General features: G+C 35.7%; 2 protein-coding genes and 1 non-coding gene across 4 annotated transcripts; 1 reads left to right on the forward strand and 2 right to left on the reverse strand.

The window, feature by feature from the left end:
• Positions 1-324: 324 nt before the first annotated feature.
• On the forward strand, positions 325-2,360 carry LOC104111401 (uncharacterized). The gene has a single exon (XM_033660044.2). It carries the CDS (start codon positions 735-737, stop codon positions 2,187-2,189), a length of 1,455 nt encoding a protein of 484 aa, XP_033515935.2. The 5' UTR covers positions 325-734; the 3' UTR covers positions 2,190-2,360.
• A 234-nt stretch (positions 2,361-2,594) lies between these two features.
• On the reverse strand, positions 2,595-2,667 carry TRNAR-UCU (transfer RNA arginine (anticodon UCU)). Its single transcript has one exon. It is a non-coding gene; the product is annotated as a tRNA-Arg (tRNA).
• Positions 2,668-3,370: 703 nt separating this feature from the next.
• Positions 3,371-10,141, reverse strand: LOC104111396 (pyruvate kinase 1, cytosolic). 2 transcript variants are annotated; one of them, XM_009621085.4, is made up of 16 exons: positions 9,900-10,141; positions 9,715-9,811; positions 9,065-9,162; positions 8,362-8,517; positions 8,090-8,167; positions 7,771-7,902; positions 7,007-7,087; positions 6,507-6,578; positions 6,281-6,370; positions 5,231-5,375; positions 5,031-5,119; positions 4,622-4,717; positions 4,479-4,546; positions 4,291-4,390; positions 3,908-3,967; positions 3,371-3,772 (listed from the first exon to the last, which is right to left on the reverse strand). In XM_009621085.4, the coding sequence occupies exons 1-16, from the start codon at positions 9,966-9,968 to the stop codon at positions 3,620-3,622; spliced, it is 1,584 nt and encodes a 527-aa protein (XP_009619380.1). In that variant the 5' UTR covers positions 9,969-10,141; the 3' UTR covers positions 3,371-3,619. The 2 variants fall into 2 exon arrangements, with proteins under 2 accessions (XP_009619380.1, XP_009619379.1); XM_009621084.4 differs by having other exon boundaries at positions 3,908-3,973.
• Positions 10,142-18,276: the final 8,135 nt, after the last annotated feature.

Consider the following 18,276-nt stretch of genomic DNA (forward strand, 5'->3'; position numbering starts at 1 on the left):
TGTACATGTCCTTTTCTGATAATAAGGTCAAATTTTCTTTTTCAGATTCCAACTGCCTAACGAATCTAATTCCCAATTTTACCCTCCATCTCTTAAGTCACACGTCCTCATCTAATGGCTATAAATTAAACACATAACAAAAAAACACTTATAAAAAAGTAAGGTCAAAGAAAACACTATAAAAAAGGTGACAGTTTTGCAAAATCCTGTGGATTCCTTCTCTTTAAAACTAAACCCCATATTCCACCTACAAAATTTTAGCTGACAATTTCAAGAAAACCATGGGCAGTTTTATTTAGCCAACACAAAACCAAGAAACCTCCCTTAGCTAAAACCAGCTGCTCAATTTTTGTATAAACCCCTCGAGCAAATCCATTCATAGTATATTCCACCCTCAAAAAAATCAACTAACCAACCCTCTCTTTCTTTCTTGCACTTTTAGCTAGCTTTTACTTCAAAGTTTTAAACTTTTGTTCAGTGCAAAAAGAAGTCTTGGTACATTGTGATGTTTACTTAACCTTCTCTCATTTTAGCCTTTTAATTCTTGGGTTTTGAGGTACTTTTGTTCTCTGTAATATTTCTTTATTTTTCCTTCTGGTTTTGGTCCCATCTATTTTTCTTGTTTGGCACATAGGATTAAAATGTGTACATTTGAATTGTGAAGTGATAGTTGTTTATCATAAGATTTTGCTTAGTGGGGTTTTCAAGATTTTGATTTTTTTAAAATTATTTTGATGGATTCTAGTAGTATATATTCAAATATAGGTCCTGGTATGTTAGGATTAGAAATGTCACTACACCATCAAGTCCCTCAACAAAATCCTCACCACATGCAACAACAACAACAACAACAACACCCCACCCACCCCCACCACCAACCCCCACCCCCACTCCACCCCATAGTTTCATATGGACATCAAGAAACTGAAAACCAACAACAACAATCTTTGAGACAAGGTTTGCCATTTGGTAACAAGGCTAAAAATCAAAGCTTGACATTTAGTGACGAGGATGATAACAACAGTGTTGAAGATGGGAAGAGGAGCAAAACCTGTCCTTGGCAAAGAATGAAGTGGACTGATAATATGGTAAGGTTATTAATTATGGTAGTTTATTATATTGGTGATGAAGTTGGTTCTGAATTAAATAATAATAATAATGATACTACTAATGGTAAGAAAAAAGGTGGTGGTAGTGTAGGGGTTTTGCAAAAAAAGGGAAAGTGGAAATCAGTTTCAAGAGCAATGATGGAGAGGGGATTTTATGTATCACCACAACAATGTGAAGATAAATTCAATGACTTGAATAAGAGGTATAAAAGGGTTAATGATATTCTTGGAAAAGGGACAGCTTGTAGAGTTGTGGAGAACCAAAATTTGCTTGAAACAATGGATCATTTATCATCAAAAATGAAAGAAGAAGTTAAGAAATTGTTGAATTCTAAGCACTTGTTTTTTAGGGAAATGTGTGCTTATCATAATAGTTGTGGTCATAATACTAGTACTGGTGGTAGCGGTGGTAGTGGAAATGTTCAACTTTCAACAGAAGTGGCTGTTGAGGCTAATTCTCAAGCTCAGAAGAGGTGCTTACATTCGTCGGAAAATGCAAGAATTGGGGTTCATTTAGAAGAAGGGCCTAAAATGGCTAAAGGGAAAAGTGTAGACGATGATCAAGAAGACGATGAGGAGGACGAGGATGAAGATGAGGAGGAGGACGACGATGATGAGGTGAGTGGTGCGAGAGGAGGACATGACCACCATCATAACCATAGCCACGAGGACGACGATGACATGGACGAAAGATCAAGAAAGAGTCAACGAAAGTCGGGTTCTTTATCGCCAATGGTACAACAATTGAGTACTGAATTAGCTAATGTAATTCAAGATGGAGGGAGGAGTTCAGTTGAGAAGAGACAATGGTTGAAAACTAGAATGGTACAATTGAAGGAACAACATGTTAGCTATTTATGTCAAGCGTTTGAGCTGCAAAAGCAAAGGTTGAAATGGGAAAAATTTACAAGTAAGAAGGAAAGGGAAATGGAAAAGGAGAAGCTTATAAATGAGAGGAAAAAAATGGAGAATGAAAGAATGGTGCTTCTCCTTAGGCAAAAAGAGCTTGAGCTTCTTGATTTTCATCAGCATCAGAATCATAATAATAGAAATAGTGACCCTTCTTCTGTAACAGGATGAAAAATTGAAACAATACTAGTAGCAGCAGACAGATTAGATAACAATGTGTAGATAATCATATGCTTTTACCTTGTATTTTTTCCAAATTTTAGTCTTGAATCAAGTTTTTGATGTAAAATCTAAGTTTGAAGAAAACTTGCATCTAGCTTCTATATAGTCTTAAATTATCAAGTTCCTAGTACTCCTTAACTTGTCTGTTCTGTTTTTACTTTAATCTATGTGAATCGAAATTTTTGTTTTCTTCGAATTGTATGTAGCCCGGTGCATACAACTACTACATTATAATTTATCACCAATCACCAATCACCAAATAAAGATAAGTGAAGATTGTATTAGTCATCAAATCAAGGTAATGAACAATTAACTAGAATGTATTTTTTTAATTGAGAAATTTTAAAAAGAAAGCACGGCCAGTGGGACTCGAACCCACAATCGCTTGATTAGAAGTCAAGCGCCTTATCCATTAGGCCATGGGCGCTTCTTGTGGAAATCTCATTGTTTTGTATATATATAACTGTGTATAAAACTTATTGATTCATTAAACTATTCGAGCAAGGTGAGATCTACAGTATAAATTATCATTGTCCATGTTTCATTTAAGTTCTCTCACTCAAATATTTTTAAATTTTAGTTTCTCTATATTAGAAATTGAAAATTCCACCAATGCTATATAAGCTAACAATGCTAACAGAAAAAAAAGAAAACCAGAGTTCCAAATCTAAAATAATGATTGTCCTTCTTTTGAATGAAAGGAATAATAACATATTGCACTTATTTTTTTTGCTTCAGAAGACATATTTTATATGTTAACTAGCTGATATAAAATGTGACCCTTCTTCTCAGTTCCTAGTTTGAAGGATCATTAACTGTAGCACATAGTATTTTTGTTACTGAAACAACGTAAATGGTTAGTAGGTAGCCGAGTGTATCTCTGTTTCATGAACATTCCTGTAGTGTTTACTACTATCCTAGTACTTTGTTATACCTAGAACTTTAGTACCACCTGTAGATTTTTTTTTTTTTTTTGCTTCGGTTCCTTATCATCTGATGTTATAGATACTTATTGTTAATGCTTACTTTTTCATCTCTCCACCTTCACCAGTAAGTTTTGCGTTCACACTACCCTCCTCAAACCCTACTTGTGGAATTATACTGGGTTTGTTTTTGTTGTCGAAGCGACGTGAATGAAAACATACTTGCAAAAACTTTATTACTAATATCTCAACTTTAATCAAGTTTCTTCAGGAGAATAAGCTCCAAATAGAACATGAACATCTCCATAACACAGGGGAGGGCAAATGAACAAGACTCCTATACCTGATATTAGAAAAGAAGCACCAAAATAATTTTGATGTTTTCAACTACTGCAAGTTCTGTCGAAAAGAATTGCCCAGCATACAACTATAAGGAGGATAATTAAGCCTAACGCATTAATCTTCAAGCTCAATAATCTTAACCACTGATGCATCTCCAACTTTCTGGCAAATGACAACTCGATCGTGGGACTTTACAACTCCCGAAGCCTTCCCATGATCAAGAGCAACTTTCAGCACTGACTCATTTGATGCGTTTGTAGACTCGGCCTATGGAAAGAATAAGTAGCTCAGTTAGGCCCAGCGGAAATAAGAAACATGTTTCATGTTCATAATAATCATTGGAAAGTCCGAGCAACATAAATGCAAACAGAAAATATGGAGCACCAAGATGACGAGACTTACAGGATGTCGAGGATCAGCAAGCATTGGGAAAAGACCTCTAACAATAAGAGATTGCCTTGCCTGGGTATGGAGAAGTTGAAAAATACAAAAAACCGTCAGCTTCAATGTCATAAAAACAATACGGAAATTGCATATACTTGTTTGGCCAATAAGTATTTGCAAATAGTGAAATTCAGTAATTGAACTTCAAGTGAAATACTGAAACACTAGTGAATCATTGAACAATAAAAGTTGAACAATAATAAGTAATGAAGCAGAAATATATCAATTAAACAATGTTATGTGAGGAAAAGAATAGTCATTCTCAATCAAATGCATTGAAGATGTCTGAACACCATGAGCTGGATTTGATTCTTGAACAGACTTGATTATAAAGGGGATACCTCAAATGCACCGGTGAAACTCCACTTCAATTGATTTGTCTTGAGTCGAGGAATTACAACAGACAATACTGGCATTGTTGGCCTATATTTGGCTATCAATCTGTGCACATGAACATGACAATTTACAGCTCTTATAAAGAAATAGATAGTAGAAATTCTAAGAAATCTAGAAAGAACAGAGAGACTACCGTGCTGCCCTTCCAGATGAAGTGAAGCAAATAATTACTGATGCTTTCACCTTAATTGCAGCCCGCACCTAAAAAGAGGAAGTGATTAAAATTCCAGAAGTCTCTCCTCATTCCAAGAAAGGGAGTTGTGTTCAAAAGAATACCGCAGAGGAAGCAATTGATTCCAGGTGCGTCATGGGCTCCCCAACAAATTTGACTGTCTTCTTGAAATATAGATCTTGGTTAAAAACCTTCTCGGCCTGCACGGAATTTGATTGTTAATTAGGGCCACTGGTATTACTCTCCGAAACAGAAAACCAGAAAGTGGTAATTGCTACACTATGAGGGGGTGGGACTAAGTGTATCCCTCATCCCGAAAGGTGATGCTGAAGATATACTAATATGCCATAAATCTTTTACAAGTCAGGACCATACTGAGAAATGTCTTTTGATACATCAAAGCGTCAACGAACCAATTACTGATATCTTGACAGGAAAAAAGTGTTCAAATGGAAAATAGTGTAGAATGTTCTCTTAATTCAACACAAAGGATCAAGATAAAATGAAACTCACCTCGGCACAAATTCTTCCAACAGTAGAAATAGTCTCGATTGGGTATAATCCACGTAGAGTCTCAGCACCAAGAAGAATTGCATCAGTTCCTGCACAAATGTTGAATTGTCAAAAACTCTATCAGAAACAAACTAACAAGATGTTGCATAAAGGATGACAAAAGGACTCCAAATCTTCAGAGGTAATAAAGGCAAGATTACCATCCAAGACAGCATTAGCAACATCTGTTGCTTCAGCACGAGTTGGCCTAAGATTGTCAGTCATACTATCAACAACACGTGTTACTACAGCAGGCTTGCCAGCCATGTTACACTTGTGAACAGCAGCCTTCTGGAATAAGAACACCTGTATAACACTCAAAAATTAGCCAAATAAGAACCCTACAAGGAAATCTGCTTCTTGTTTGTCGTCATCCTCTACTCCATAACATTTTGCTACACACAAGAGATGGAACGGAATGTTTTACAAACTTTCCTGATCACTTACAAGAAATCTAACTTAATCATGCCTCTTCGGAAATTATTTCACAAAGGAATATTTTATTCTAATGAAGCCTGAGGTTGTCGTTAACAAAAGTTTCATATCCATCAGTGCAATGACTTCATCTTCTCATAGAAAAATTCCCAGAAATAAGATGGAATATCATTTGAAAGTTTTTCCTTAGTATTGCGGACTCCTGGTCAAGTACCGTTTGATGATTACCTCATGTACTCCTTATGCAATGAGTAGATTAGCTAAGTTCAATTCCATGATCATTACGCCTTGAGCATCTGATTCAAACCTTTTTAGTAAAATCCTTACTGCTAAATACTAGAGGTGAAACAACACATTTGAATTTCCCATCCTTTTTTTAGGTCTCATTTATTCAGGCATTCATCTTATCACATCTATTTATATCGAAAAGAAGACTCATAGGTTAAATTTTTTACCTCTGTTTACATGATACTGCAATCAAATGAACTCGTAATATTTAACCCCAACATGTATGAATTTTTTCTGAGATATTTATAATCAGATCATCCGTTCACAGTTCAAATTCCATGATGCCCATTATTTGGCAAATTTCACTTATGCAACAAGTATTAACACAGATACCAGTCCCGGTGTTTATGGCTAGTTGGCAGGCACATTTTCTATTTATACATTTATATGCTGCAAATGTCGACTGGAAAGTAAACTGCATCAAGAGGGCCACCGCTTATACACGATTTACAAAAGAAGATGCCTGAATTTTGCAGAAGATAACTTACCTTCTCTGGTGGGAGATCTATACCAAGGTTTCCACGCGAAAGGATGATGCCATCAGCCTCTTGGAGTATCTCATCAAAATGTGTCAACCCCTATGTGTATCACCCAATGAAGGAAGTGAATTGCAAGCATTGCAGATTTCATGATAATTCAACGACCAATCTCACAAAGAATTATCCAGACGAAAAAGAAAAAGATCAGACAGAAGATAATAGTTTAGCATCTAACCTCGACGCTTTCGATTTTGGCGAAGATCTGAGTTTGGCCTAGATCACCCAGCTTAGATAAGAATTCACGTGCCTGATTTAAGAAAAATATACCAATGAGGTTGATTTGGTATTCAAACTGTTGCGAACGTAAATAAATAATGTTGTCCTCTCTTCACAGCTTAGCGTTTAGATGAGGTGGTCACATAAATGAACATGCTATCAAAGCAGAAAGTTCATAAGTCAAAGATTCGAGCCTCACTACTAAGAAACAAAAATGTTTCCACATACTTGGCCAAAGAAAAGAATCAAACATATGTGTGGGCGTGTTACATACCTATACAACAAAATAAAAAGAAAAATACTCTCTATAGAACCTTAAGCTTTTAGACGAGGTTGTCATACAAATTCAACACAAACCATCATCAATGACACGATGATTGCGAATCATCAATGTGGTCTAAAGAATCCAAGAAAATTGAACAACAAAAGGAAATAGATATAAAACTGTGCAATCATTACCTCACGAACATCCTCAGCATGCCTGGTAAATGATAATGAAAGAAAATCAATTTTGTTTTGGGCACCCCATGTGCTAATAACCTGATTCAATTAACATACCAAAAACACCACGATCAATTTAAAAGGATCGCTGCAGAAAGCCATTAACAATGCAGAAAATAGAGAATTAAGTAGCTTGAGGGAGGGAATTCGGCATAACTCAAAGATAATATGCTTGCATTAACATTGAGGTAGTATAGTCAATAGCACATATACCGAAGATAAAGAGGAACCCCTAAAACTCTTTTCAAGTGTAACATAAGTTAAAATTTCTATTCCTAGAAAAAGGACATAATTTTGTCACAAGCAAGGTAGTCAATGTGGACCTTGAATATGGGATGAGTATAAATACTGTTGAATGTGCTTAAATAAAAGCTATTGGCTGAATGTTGCTAAAGAAAAGTGGGAAGATAGGGAGACGAAACTATTGGTGCTTCCATCAACCCATGTTTACCTAACTAAAGAAAGAATCACACCCATCTTAAGACTCATCTGATTCAGACAAACTAACCACAAAGCCCTATTACATTTTCTATAAAATAGATGAGAAAATTTGACACTTTTATAAGTGCCCAAGTCCCAACAATTGACGGACATACATACTCAACCCCCAAGTCTCGCAGAAATTTTTCCATAACCATGTCGGCATGTAACATGAACTTCAGTATATGCACACGTAATAACAGGATGAGTTTTATCAGTTCTCTAAAGTTTGAGCAACTTACCTCCTTATCTTTATCTGAGAGGGTAGGTAAATCAATATGAATCTGAGAAGCATGTAGAGTGAACAATGACCCGGTTAATGTGGCAGAGTTCTTTACCACGCAAACTACATCATCCCCTTTCACTTCATCTACCTGTGCAACCACATTTAAACCTTATACTGCTTTCTTACTGGAGCAGCAAAAGTGTAATAATTGTGCAGTTAACACATTGCAAAATCTACTCATCGATCAACTTAAACATAAAAAGCACTAGCTAAACCCAAGGATAAAGAAAACACAGGGTGGATGCAGGAAACAAAGTACGCTTCCTATGTTATACCTCCAGCCACACAGACGTCGTTTCACTTCCTGTGAAGAGGTATTGACCAATAAAAATGGTGTCTCCCTTCTTCACTGCCTGCAAGCAAAATTACAGCATAAATTAGTATCATGAAGTACATTCCTCCCTCCTGGTCCACAATATTGATTGTGTTCTCTCCATTAAATACACATTGAATTTGTTTTTTTTACTTCCTCGGGAAAAAACTTTTTTGTTTACCAAAACACATTGGGGTGAAAAGGGCAAAGTAAAGACAACAGATGGAACTGAACCTTGGATAATCCGCCGAAATTGATTGGAAACACATCAGAAGATGCTTCCTGTCCCTCATCAGGAGTAAGAGTAACAGTTGCATCTGCCTTAAGTGAAATAGGTTGCTCAATTTTGTTAACAACCTGTAGCTCAGGACCGGCAGTATCTAGCATGACCTGACAAGATGTAAACAAAATACCCTTTGTCAAATTACTAGATAATGCTCAACATGTCCAATGACATAAGACATAGTAACTAGATCCTTATCTAAAGACTATGCACACTAAGGAGGGAGAGTACATGATCTACAAATTTTAACCATAACTAAGCACAACTGCAAGATAATACTCCCTTCCTCTCAAAATTAACAACACTACTACTAACAATCAAAAAAAAAAAACTACTTTTATTTGGTGAGTCACACGGTTTATGATGCCAAATATTTTTAAATATTCTTATCTAACCAACTTGTGACTTTACATAGTTTCTGCATAAGAATATTCATACCTTTACAAAATCAAGTAATTAATTTCCATATCACGCTGAAATAATAAATGTGTTGACCCTCTAGTTCAAACCCCACCATTAATTTTAGAACACAGGGAGTATATTGTTTACCTTCATCAAATCAACACCTCTACAAAGACAAGGACGAACGACATAATTTCACAAAAAATGAACCCATAAAGAAACCAAAAATTGCATTAATAAGGTCGTACATACCGCACAGAGCTTCTTAGTGCTCTTAATAGCAGCCTTCAAGTTCTCCAAAGTCTCCTGGTGATACTCCGCATCACCCAACGAAAAATCAAATCTTGCCACTACAAATCCAACAAAATTAAACATGAAAAACAACCCTTTCAAAATTTGAACATTATGGGTTCGAGTTTGGGATTCTACCACAGCCAACCCTTTCAAAATTTGAACATTATAGGTTCGAGTTTGGGATTCTACGACAGCCATTTGATTTAATGAGTTGGAAATCTAATTATTCTTACTTATTTAATGGATCTTTCAACATATATACAGGGTCCGAGTCGAAGCTACTAAGCTACTGAGTCATACTCTACATGTTCGCCATTCATCACAACATACCTAAGAAAATCCAAAGCCGAAACTACTAAGTCATACTATACATCTTACACCATTCATCACAACATACCTAAGAAAATCCAACAAACAATAAATTTCAAGTTCGGAATTCTACCACAGCCCATTTGATTTAATGAGATGGAAATCTAATTATTTGTACTTATTTAGTGGATCTTTTAACATATATACAAAGTCCGAGTCAAAGCTACCGAGTCATACTCTACATCTTACGCCATTCATCACAACATAACAATAAAGTTGACGAGTTTCAAGATTATTACCAGACATTCCAGCTTTAAGACATCCTGAAATAACCTCAACGGATCGAGATTTTGGACCTAATGTTCCAACAATCTTTGTCATTGCAGGAAAAAAACTCTACAAAAAAAAAATATACAGATCATATGAAAATACAGATCTAAAATAAGAATAAAAAAAGATGGGTTATTTCTTTTGGGAAACTTACAGATTTGGAAGGTTCCAAGATGGAAGCCATCCTAATGGGTTCTTCAAGAAGTAAGTGATTGGAATGCATGGTTTGGTTTATACTGTAAAATTACAAAGGAATATGAGAAGCTTTATTTTAGAGAGAGAGGAGAAGTTGAAAGATGCAAAGGAAATGAAGATCAGGAGAATTTATATGCTATGTTATGCTGTTGTGATTCGACTTTGAAGGAACTACTATTACTATTATACTATATGATGAACAGAGAGCCAAAACTGAATATAAACTTATAAAGTAGTTTGGGTTCGGTTCTTTTTGTAGTGTGTGTGTGTGTGTGAAGACTGCAAAGCACGTGCCAAGGTATTGGTGGGGTGGTGGGGCTTTTAGTTTTTCATTTTTTCTCTTTTCCCTAAATAAATTTTCTTTTTGAAAAAATTAGTGTGACGGAGGGTGGGATGATGAGGGCGGGTCTAAGGACTTATAGGCTTCTAGGCTGGCAAGCTTCTAAAAAAGTGATGCACATGTTACTTTAGATGAATCACACATCGAAATGGGAGAGTAAAGTGAGTAGACAACATGTGCCATGAACTTGAGTCGCGAAAAATAGTGTGCATTTCTTTCCTTATTTTAAGACAGTGGGATCTAGACAGCTTGTATGCAACTTAACTATTTTAGTTTACAAAGCAAATTTGACTACCTAATATTTTTTTCCCCTGGGATTTGAATTTGAGATCTTGTACTTTTTCTTTTACTTCTTTGATTATTAAGTCACACCCTCGAGTTCTATTTTAATTTATTAAATGGTGATTGATTAGATATGAAATTTAAAATAATTTATGTATTATATTAGTTATAGTAAAATATTATAACATCATTATGGTTAAAATAATTAGTTTATATGAGAAAATATCACATCAAATTATAAATCCATACAGTTTAATGAATTTGAATTCTTAGTTAAATATAATTAGAATAAGCTAAACACATTAGAACACGTAGACGAGGGGCTATAGATATACAAACGTGTGAGTTACATTAAATTTTAGGGAGAACGACACTACTAGGATACTTTTGTGTCACCATTAATTTTTTTATCTTGATAACAATTTTCTTGAAAAAATAACGGGACGTCAAATTTTAAAGCACGTTCACCAAATTTTCAATAAGTTATGGATTTGTGACAAAATTACAACTATCACCAATATTTGAGAGTAATTGTGAGTATGGAGAAAAACTTGTGAAATGTCCTTGTTTATGGGTCTTTTTCATTGCATGAACTCCTGCATTCCAAACTGTGGTTATAATAAAACAAAAAAGAAACAGCACGTGTTTTGATTATTAAGAAAGTACATCTTTGGTCCCATTTCAAGGTCCCCTTACTTTTGTCCTTGACGAATAAACCCCCCCTTTCTATTTACTTTATTTTACCCAATGTCCTTTTGGTAAAATGTCAAATTCCATGGACTACGGCCCTTTGTTTTTTTAACCGCTCACGGCCTCACCCACTGTTAACGACGCCTCTGTTTAATCTTAGGCTGCTGTAAATTTTTACGACAAAGTCATCTGCTCAATAATGATTCTGATTCCGCAATGGAATGAGTCCGAATTTTTACAAAGTGAATTTAAAATATAAAGAATAAACACATTAGAAGTCAAATGAATTTAACATTTACTATATATTCACAAAAAATAACTTTAATATTATATAAACAGTATAATTTTCTGGCGAAAGGATTCTGCTGTAATTTTTTATCTCAAAATCACCTACTCAATGATGTTGACCTCGCAACGTAGCCCGTGGAAAATTCAAAAAATAAAGAAGTATACACAAGAATAATTCAAATAGATTCAACATCTACTATATATTAAAAAACAAAATCAACCTTATATAAACAATTTTATGGTGAAGGGGTTTGGATACCCTTCTGGCACGCTTGCTCTGCCCATGAACGAAGCAGCTATATTAGTAAAGACATGACCACTTATTAAATGAAAATCTTTGGTTTGTAAAAGTGTATATGGTAAAATTGGTTTATATTAAATACTCGTATAATAGAGCGACATATGGAACCATAAATAGATGGAACGTGAGACAGATGGAGACCAAGACCGAGGGCAGCATCTTCGGTTAGCACTGGAGAGCCCCCGAAGGGAATATTTCTAATGAAGATAAATGAGTGCCTGCCACCCAGTAGCATTCATGTCACGACCCAAACCGAAGGACCGCGACGGGCATCTGGTACCTTACTCAACCGAGTACCACCGTAACGTATCTTTTTTATCATACTATTATGGGTAAATGAGCCAGAAAGGTCGTCATGAAATAACCAGAATAAAACATAAAGGAATACTCGATATATGACGACCCAACATGATATACAAACTTATACATGTAACATACGGGCCTATAAGACCGACATGATCATTTGGACACTAAAAACATAGACTGACAAAGCCATACAAGTATCCATATACATGATATCTTTCTACAAGCCTCTAAGAGTACATAAACATCATAAAGATCGGGATAGGCACCCGCCATACCAATCAATACATGTTCAAAACATACTGATCAAATAGGCAACTTCGAAGCAAGTGGAGTGCACCAACACCTTCCGCTGAGTTGATAGCCTACTAGGAGGACTGTTAACCTGTCAATCAGGACCTGCAGGCATAAAATACAACGTTCCCAGGAAAAAGAGATGTTAGTACGAATAAAGTACCGAGTATGTAAGGCATGAAAGCATAAATAAGAACAGTAATGTAAAGAGAGGCATAAAAGATACAACCTGTAACATCTGAGTGCATCTGAGAGCGACTAACATGAAATGCATGACACATAAATATATATACATATACTTTTAAAAACATACGTCTCTGTGGGCATCATCGTCATCATCATCATATAGTACTAGGCCTCGAAGAGAACTCGGTAAAAACGTACCCAACCATCATATGGCTCAGTAGAATCGTACCCGGCTATGTGGAGCTCGGTAAAACCCAACTGATCAGTGGTTGCACAATAGGTGTCGTACCCGACCGACTACATCGCAGCTTGGTAGAGTAAGATAGATACATATATATAATGCATGTTGGACTCACGGAATCACGTTCTACACCTTTCGGAGTGACGTAAGGTCGTCGCACCCTCGATTAATATTATTGACATCCATACCATCAATATGAACCTCAATAGGATTCAAGGATCATACATACTTGCTTAGAATAACTTTATAATGAAAGAACAACATGGGCAACCTTAGTTGCTAGGAGTAGATCTGTTATGAAATAACGTATCGTTTATGTTCATTTCACTCTAGATCATGCCAAAAGAAAGAAAAATGTGCCTTAACATACCTTTGAAATCTTCTATCCAATCGTTAATCAAGCTCAATATGATCTTCTTACGTCTACAATGAGTAAACCGACTTCGTCGTCATCATATAAATGGTGCATCTCTCATATTTGGAAACCAATATTCTATAAGAAAACGGAAAACACCTCCCCTGTTTGTACTACATCCCATATGTTATCAAAAGTCACCAAACAGCCCAAATAATAACAATATAATTCACAATAAGCTCTCTGATTACTTCAACAATCATTTTGAGAGGCAAGCTCGATTTACGATTAACAAAATATGATTTGAATCTAATCCTTTTTTTCATGAATCTGCCTACAACATATATAACATCATACTTATGCTTACCATATCATTTTCAGCCCAAAACATCATAAGAATAATCTTCAAATATAGTCCACACGCCTAATACCTTAACATTTATCGCCAACCTCTTATTTTTTATGTTATCTTCTTCAATCAACTTAATTAGCACATATATAAGCTTAACAACAACATCCATAACATAATCAAGTTATTTATAATAATTTCTAGCCACAACAAACTATATATATAGCCTCAACACAGCCCACAAAAAACAAAGATAATGATTCATTATGCCATGTCAATTACTATCTTGTAGAGTTTCACTCAAACAACTAGACCAACACATGATTAACCTTAAGCACAACAAAGAACATGATTTAATTACCTTAGGCAGTAGATACAACTTGAAATCCCCAGCTAGTGTAGCTCACAACAACTCTCAATCACACCAGAACACTATAGGAGTTGTATTCTCTTCTTAAATCAACTTTTGTGTTCAAGTTGTTCAAGTTGATGTGTAAACACTTGTATTTCGCCTTGAAACTCTAATATATATGAAGGAGGGACTGATTCTTAGCTTAATAAAAAGGAACAACACGAAATTTGAGATTACTTAACTTTGAAGAACCCTCCAAAACAGCCACAAGATAAAGAACTATGATCTAGCAAGCACCACGAGATTTCTAGTGTTGGATTCATGTTTTTATCTTAGGTTTTCACCCTAGAATAATGGAGGAATAGAGAATTTAGGAGGGTTTAGTAACTGTTTTGGACGAGAAAAATGAGTTAAAATGACTTAGAATTGACTTAAGTACAAGCTGGAGTTTTACACCGACTTTGTGGGTCCCGTGGGAGTTGCTTGTGCAGTCATATGAAAATGCGAATATCTCTCTACTCCGACGTCGTATCGATAAACGGTCAAATGATTTAGAAACTAGACTTATTGATCTTCAATTTTGTAGGTAGAAACCCCATAATTCCAAGTATATGTGGAGAAAAGCTCAGCTACATTTGACATAAATTTCAAAATATTTATGAATGTAACTTGTAATGACCTTTGCCAACTTTTGTTCCACAACTCGCTTGACTTCAAAACCTAACACACGTCTATCATACAACTAAAATAACTCATAATATAAAATCCTTATAATGTTAAGCACCCTAGTCTCATCCCAAAAGTACATGTTAGAACATTCCAACTTGTCGACTTTTGACGAAACTTATTTTTCTTCAATTCGTTTAGCTTTTTAGCCTTCCAACCCTCTTGGTACTAAGTATTCATGATCTTAAATATTTCTAACCTTTACGGTAACATGATTAACTTACTTTATAAACTTTTCAAAGATGATTTCATTTCTGAGCTTACATCAATTGACTTACGACGTACTCTTACGTATGAAAACATGGGGTGTGACATCATTCCCCTCTTTGAAACATTCGCCCTCGAATGTTGACTGATGCGCTTATCAATCTCATAACCCATAGCTCTTATGAATAATTTAATATTATCCTTTTCATCTAGGCAACTATTTTGTGAATAAATCCAAAGGCAAGGGCATTCCCCCCTTTAGGCCTATTTCTCACACCACTGCTTGTCGTCAGAATTCTTCCAATCTTGTAACTGTTGCTATCTTATTCCATGCAACATGTATGACTTTGTCCTTGTATGTGCGCCTATGCGACTCTTCTCTCTTTTTTCCTCCAACTTTTAGCCAATCTCTAGGCCTCACTTTGGGAACATATACAGAACTTTGACAAGTTGTCCCTCTAGGCATCTATAGGTGTACTGAAGTTCTTTGCTCGGTACTTGTCGAAATTATGACTATTGCTATATCTTGTTTCATAGCCTCGGTTAGCTATGCTTATGGCTTTACTACATCTTGGTAGCTTATACTATTCCATAACACTTACTTCGGTTTATTATTACCAATGTATGCTACCCAACTCGAGGTTACTCTCTCGCTGCTTATCCTATATGTATAAATCTAAGTCCCTTAATGATTCCTCATTACTGTTCATCTTAAGAATAGCAGCCTAATATCATCTCATACTTTGGAACTTTTATCCACCTATTGTTGATTCACCTTAATGTTGATCTATAATCTACCACTGATAATTTGAAACCTCTTATGTAATATATTGTTACTAGGGCTCACGTCTAATCGGGGAACATCTAAAGTTATTTGCTTGATCCACTCAGGGACAATACTATACTTCAATAACTATATTTTATAGCATCCCAATGTGATTTATCTTATGTGGGGTATTTTAATCATGTGCAATTCATGAAATCTCTTTTCTTTGAATCATTACTCAATCGAAGGCCTAAACATCATCCTCTTATCATTTATCACAATTACACCCTTACTTTACTACCAGGGCAACATTACATATCTTCTAAATGCTCATAGTTTTAAACTCCTTTGAGTTCATTCAGGCTATACTAAGCTTTCTATAACTTACGGAAATCATCAACTCTCTTGTTTTGATGGGCTTAATTCCAAGGCCTTACCTATTCTTGTCACCTTATCACTTAATTTTTTTTATCCTTACTCATATCTACTTAAAACCATGTCGCTCTACCATACTTTAGCTTGCGACCTACACATATCATTTTATACTACTCACAATTTTCCTTTAATTTGCTGGCACTATAGATTTCCTTTCGTGTCTTCTTAGTTGTCTTTAAATGTAAGCAATTACTTTTCCTGGTCATTCTGCCACTTTTTGCACGAATACTTGGTTTATCTTAGTGCCCACACATATGGGAATTCCATGCAACCCATATGATCTCGAATATTAATTTTGATTTTACTTCTCGTTCATTAGCCACAGTAGGTGCCACTTTCTCATAGAGTAAATGCGATGTTGTAGTGAGATTGTTGTTACAAGAACACTTCTTCTTTAGGTCACTATCCTTAGGTTGAAGCCTTCTTCCTTATTTCCTCATCTAGTCTTTCGTTGTATTACTTAGGGGAGACCCTCTAACTCTTGTAACGCTATGAGCTTATTACATCGTATACCCGACAGAATTATCGATGTTCTTACTTGCCTATAAATATCCTTAATTACAAAACTTCGTGCCCTTGTGCTCGTAGGCTTACTTCTGAGATCAAATTTTGATTGTCTCCTTAGGCACTCTCTCTTATTATCGTAAAACTTAAACGGTACATTTAACTTCCCCAACTCTTATCTGAAATTTTTTCAACGATTGCGATGTCGTATCTGCGAGACTGAATTCCCTATGCTGGGGTTCGCTACATTTATATTGCATGATCTATTGATTTATCTGTGACCTTTTGTCTAGACATAACTAGGCTCTTCCTTAATCAACTACAGACTACTCGTTGGTCCATTCTCATATCTATATTCTACGGGTTATGTTTTTTTTGTCTTAACTTACCCTTCGCACTGGCTCCTTATGTATCAAGTGTCCATTCGCACTTATTTACCAATAACATCCCAGGCGGGAAACCTTGTTTCCTCTCTCCCGACGTTGTGCTTGCATAATATTCTAGAGTCGTAACATAGTAGGATCTGAATAAATGCAATCTCATTCCTTTCACCTTTTTACCGTATTCTTCCTTTACTATTCCATAGTTACCTATGGAACTTAACTCAGACCTAATTCCATATCACACCATCCCCCCCATTTAGGGGAGTACTAACATTTAATGCTATGAAGATTTACCTACAAATGTTTTACCTCTTCATCTTCGGCGTCTTTTCACATCTTCACTTACTCTTACTCGCCCTGCGGTAACCCTTTTGTACCAAGAATAACTGAATTTCTTACGCACGACGGTGAAACCTAGTGTAACTGGCACACTCAGTCCTTTAAGCTTAACTCTGCTCACAATGCTTGCTTTAGGGAAGCGTCTTCCTGAATGACCTTTAAAGTTTAATCTTCTGTTGTCCATCTATTATTGCCGTAACATTATCTCAGAAATTCTCACGACGACGACTATTATCAAATCATTCGGCCCTAATTCATGTTCAGTTTATCGTGTTCACTTGCCCATACTGATTTTTATTACTCCAGGGGTCAAAATATTTGTTCTGGTAATCACGTACTCATTTCTCGAAATGAGGATATGACTTTTGGCCTATACTCTTTTATTATCTCAAGGCATGTCACCTATTGTCTTTTTCTTCACTTGACTATAAACTCTTTCATCATATCATATTTTGATTTATCGTTATCACCCATTTATCATATCTTACTCATAATACTTCATTTACTCTCTTCTTATTCTCCTGCTAATATTTTCGTCTATTATCTTATTCTGAAAACTTCAACAAAATATTCTTTCGCTTTTAGCTCCCCTTGATCTATCCACTGGCTCTTCGGGTCGCATATCATCCTTTTTTTACTAGGAACATGAGCCATACAAAGGTAAATATTTATCCCTTCTAGGATTCTAGTGCCAATCGTCTAAATTTTTCCGGACATTCTAGTATTCATATCTAAATGTACTATTCTAGAGTGCCCCATCGGGGTGTCTCACAAGGAGAATTATTACCATGTTTGCAATATCCTTCGAAAATGACAGCTGATGCTAACAACCCATCTACCATTTTGGGTTACTCTAACCCCAGCTGGATCTTGATATCCCATTCTTCTCTTAAACAATATTTGTTAGTTCCTGATGACGTCCACAACACACCTCAATAAGAGATATGATACGGTCATATGCAATAATAATTACCTAATTATGAGTCGGGGTCGAA

Source organism: Nicotiana tomentosiformis, chromosome 7 (assembly GCF_000390325.3).
Source record: "Nicotiana tomentosiformis chromosome 7, ASM39032v3, whole genome shotgun sequence".
Lineage (NCBI taxonomy): Eukaryota > Viridiplantae > Streptophyta > Magnoliopsida > Solanales > Solanaceae > Nicotiana > Nicotiana tomentosiformis.

Excerpts from the sequence above, each read along its gene's own strand:
- LOC104111401 (XM_033660044.2), top strand. The coding sequence starts at position 735 with ATGGATTCTAGTAGTATATATTCAAATATAGGTCCTGGTATGTTAGGA.
- LOC104111396 (XM_009621084.4), bottom strand. The coding sequence starts at position 9,968 with ATGCATTCCAATCACTTACTTCTTGAAGAACCCATTAGGATGGCTTCC. Across the intron at positions 4,718-5,030 it reads TTGGAAGAATTTGTGCCGAG|GCCGAGAAGGTTTTTAACCA; the intron begins GTGAGTTTCATT and ends AATTCCGTGCAG. Across the intron at positions 4,547-4,621 it reads AATCAATTGCTTCCTCTGCG|GTGCGGGCTGCAATTAAGGT; the intron begins GTATTCTTTTGA and ends TCCTCTTTTTAG.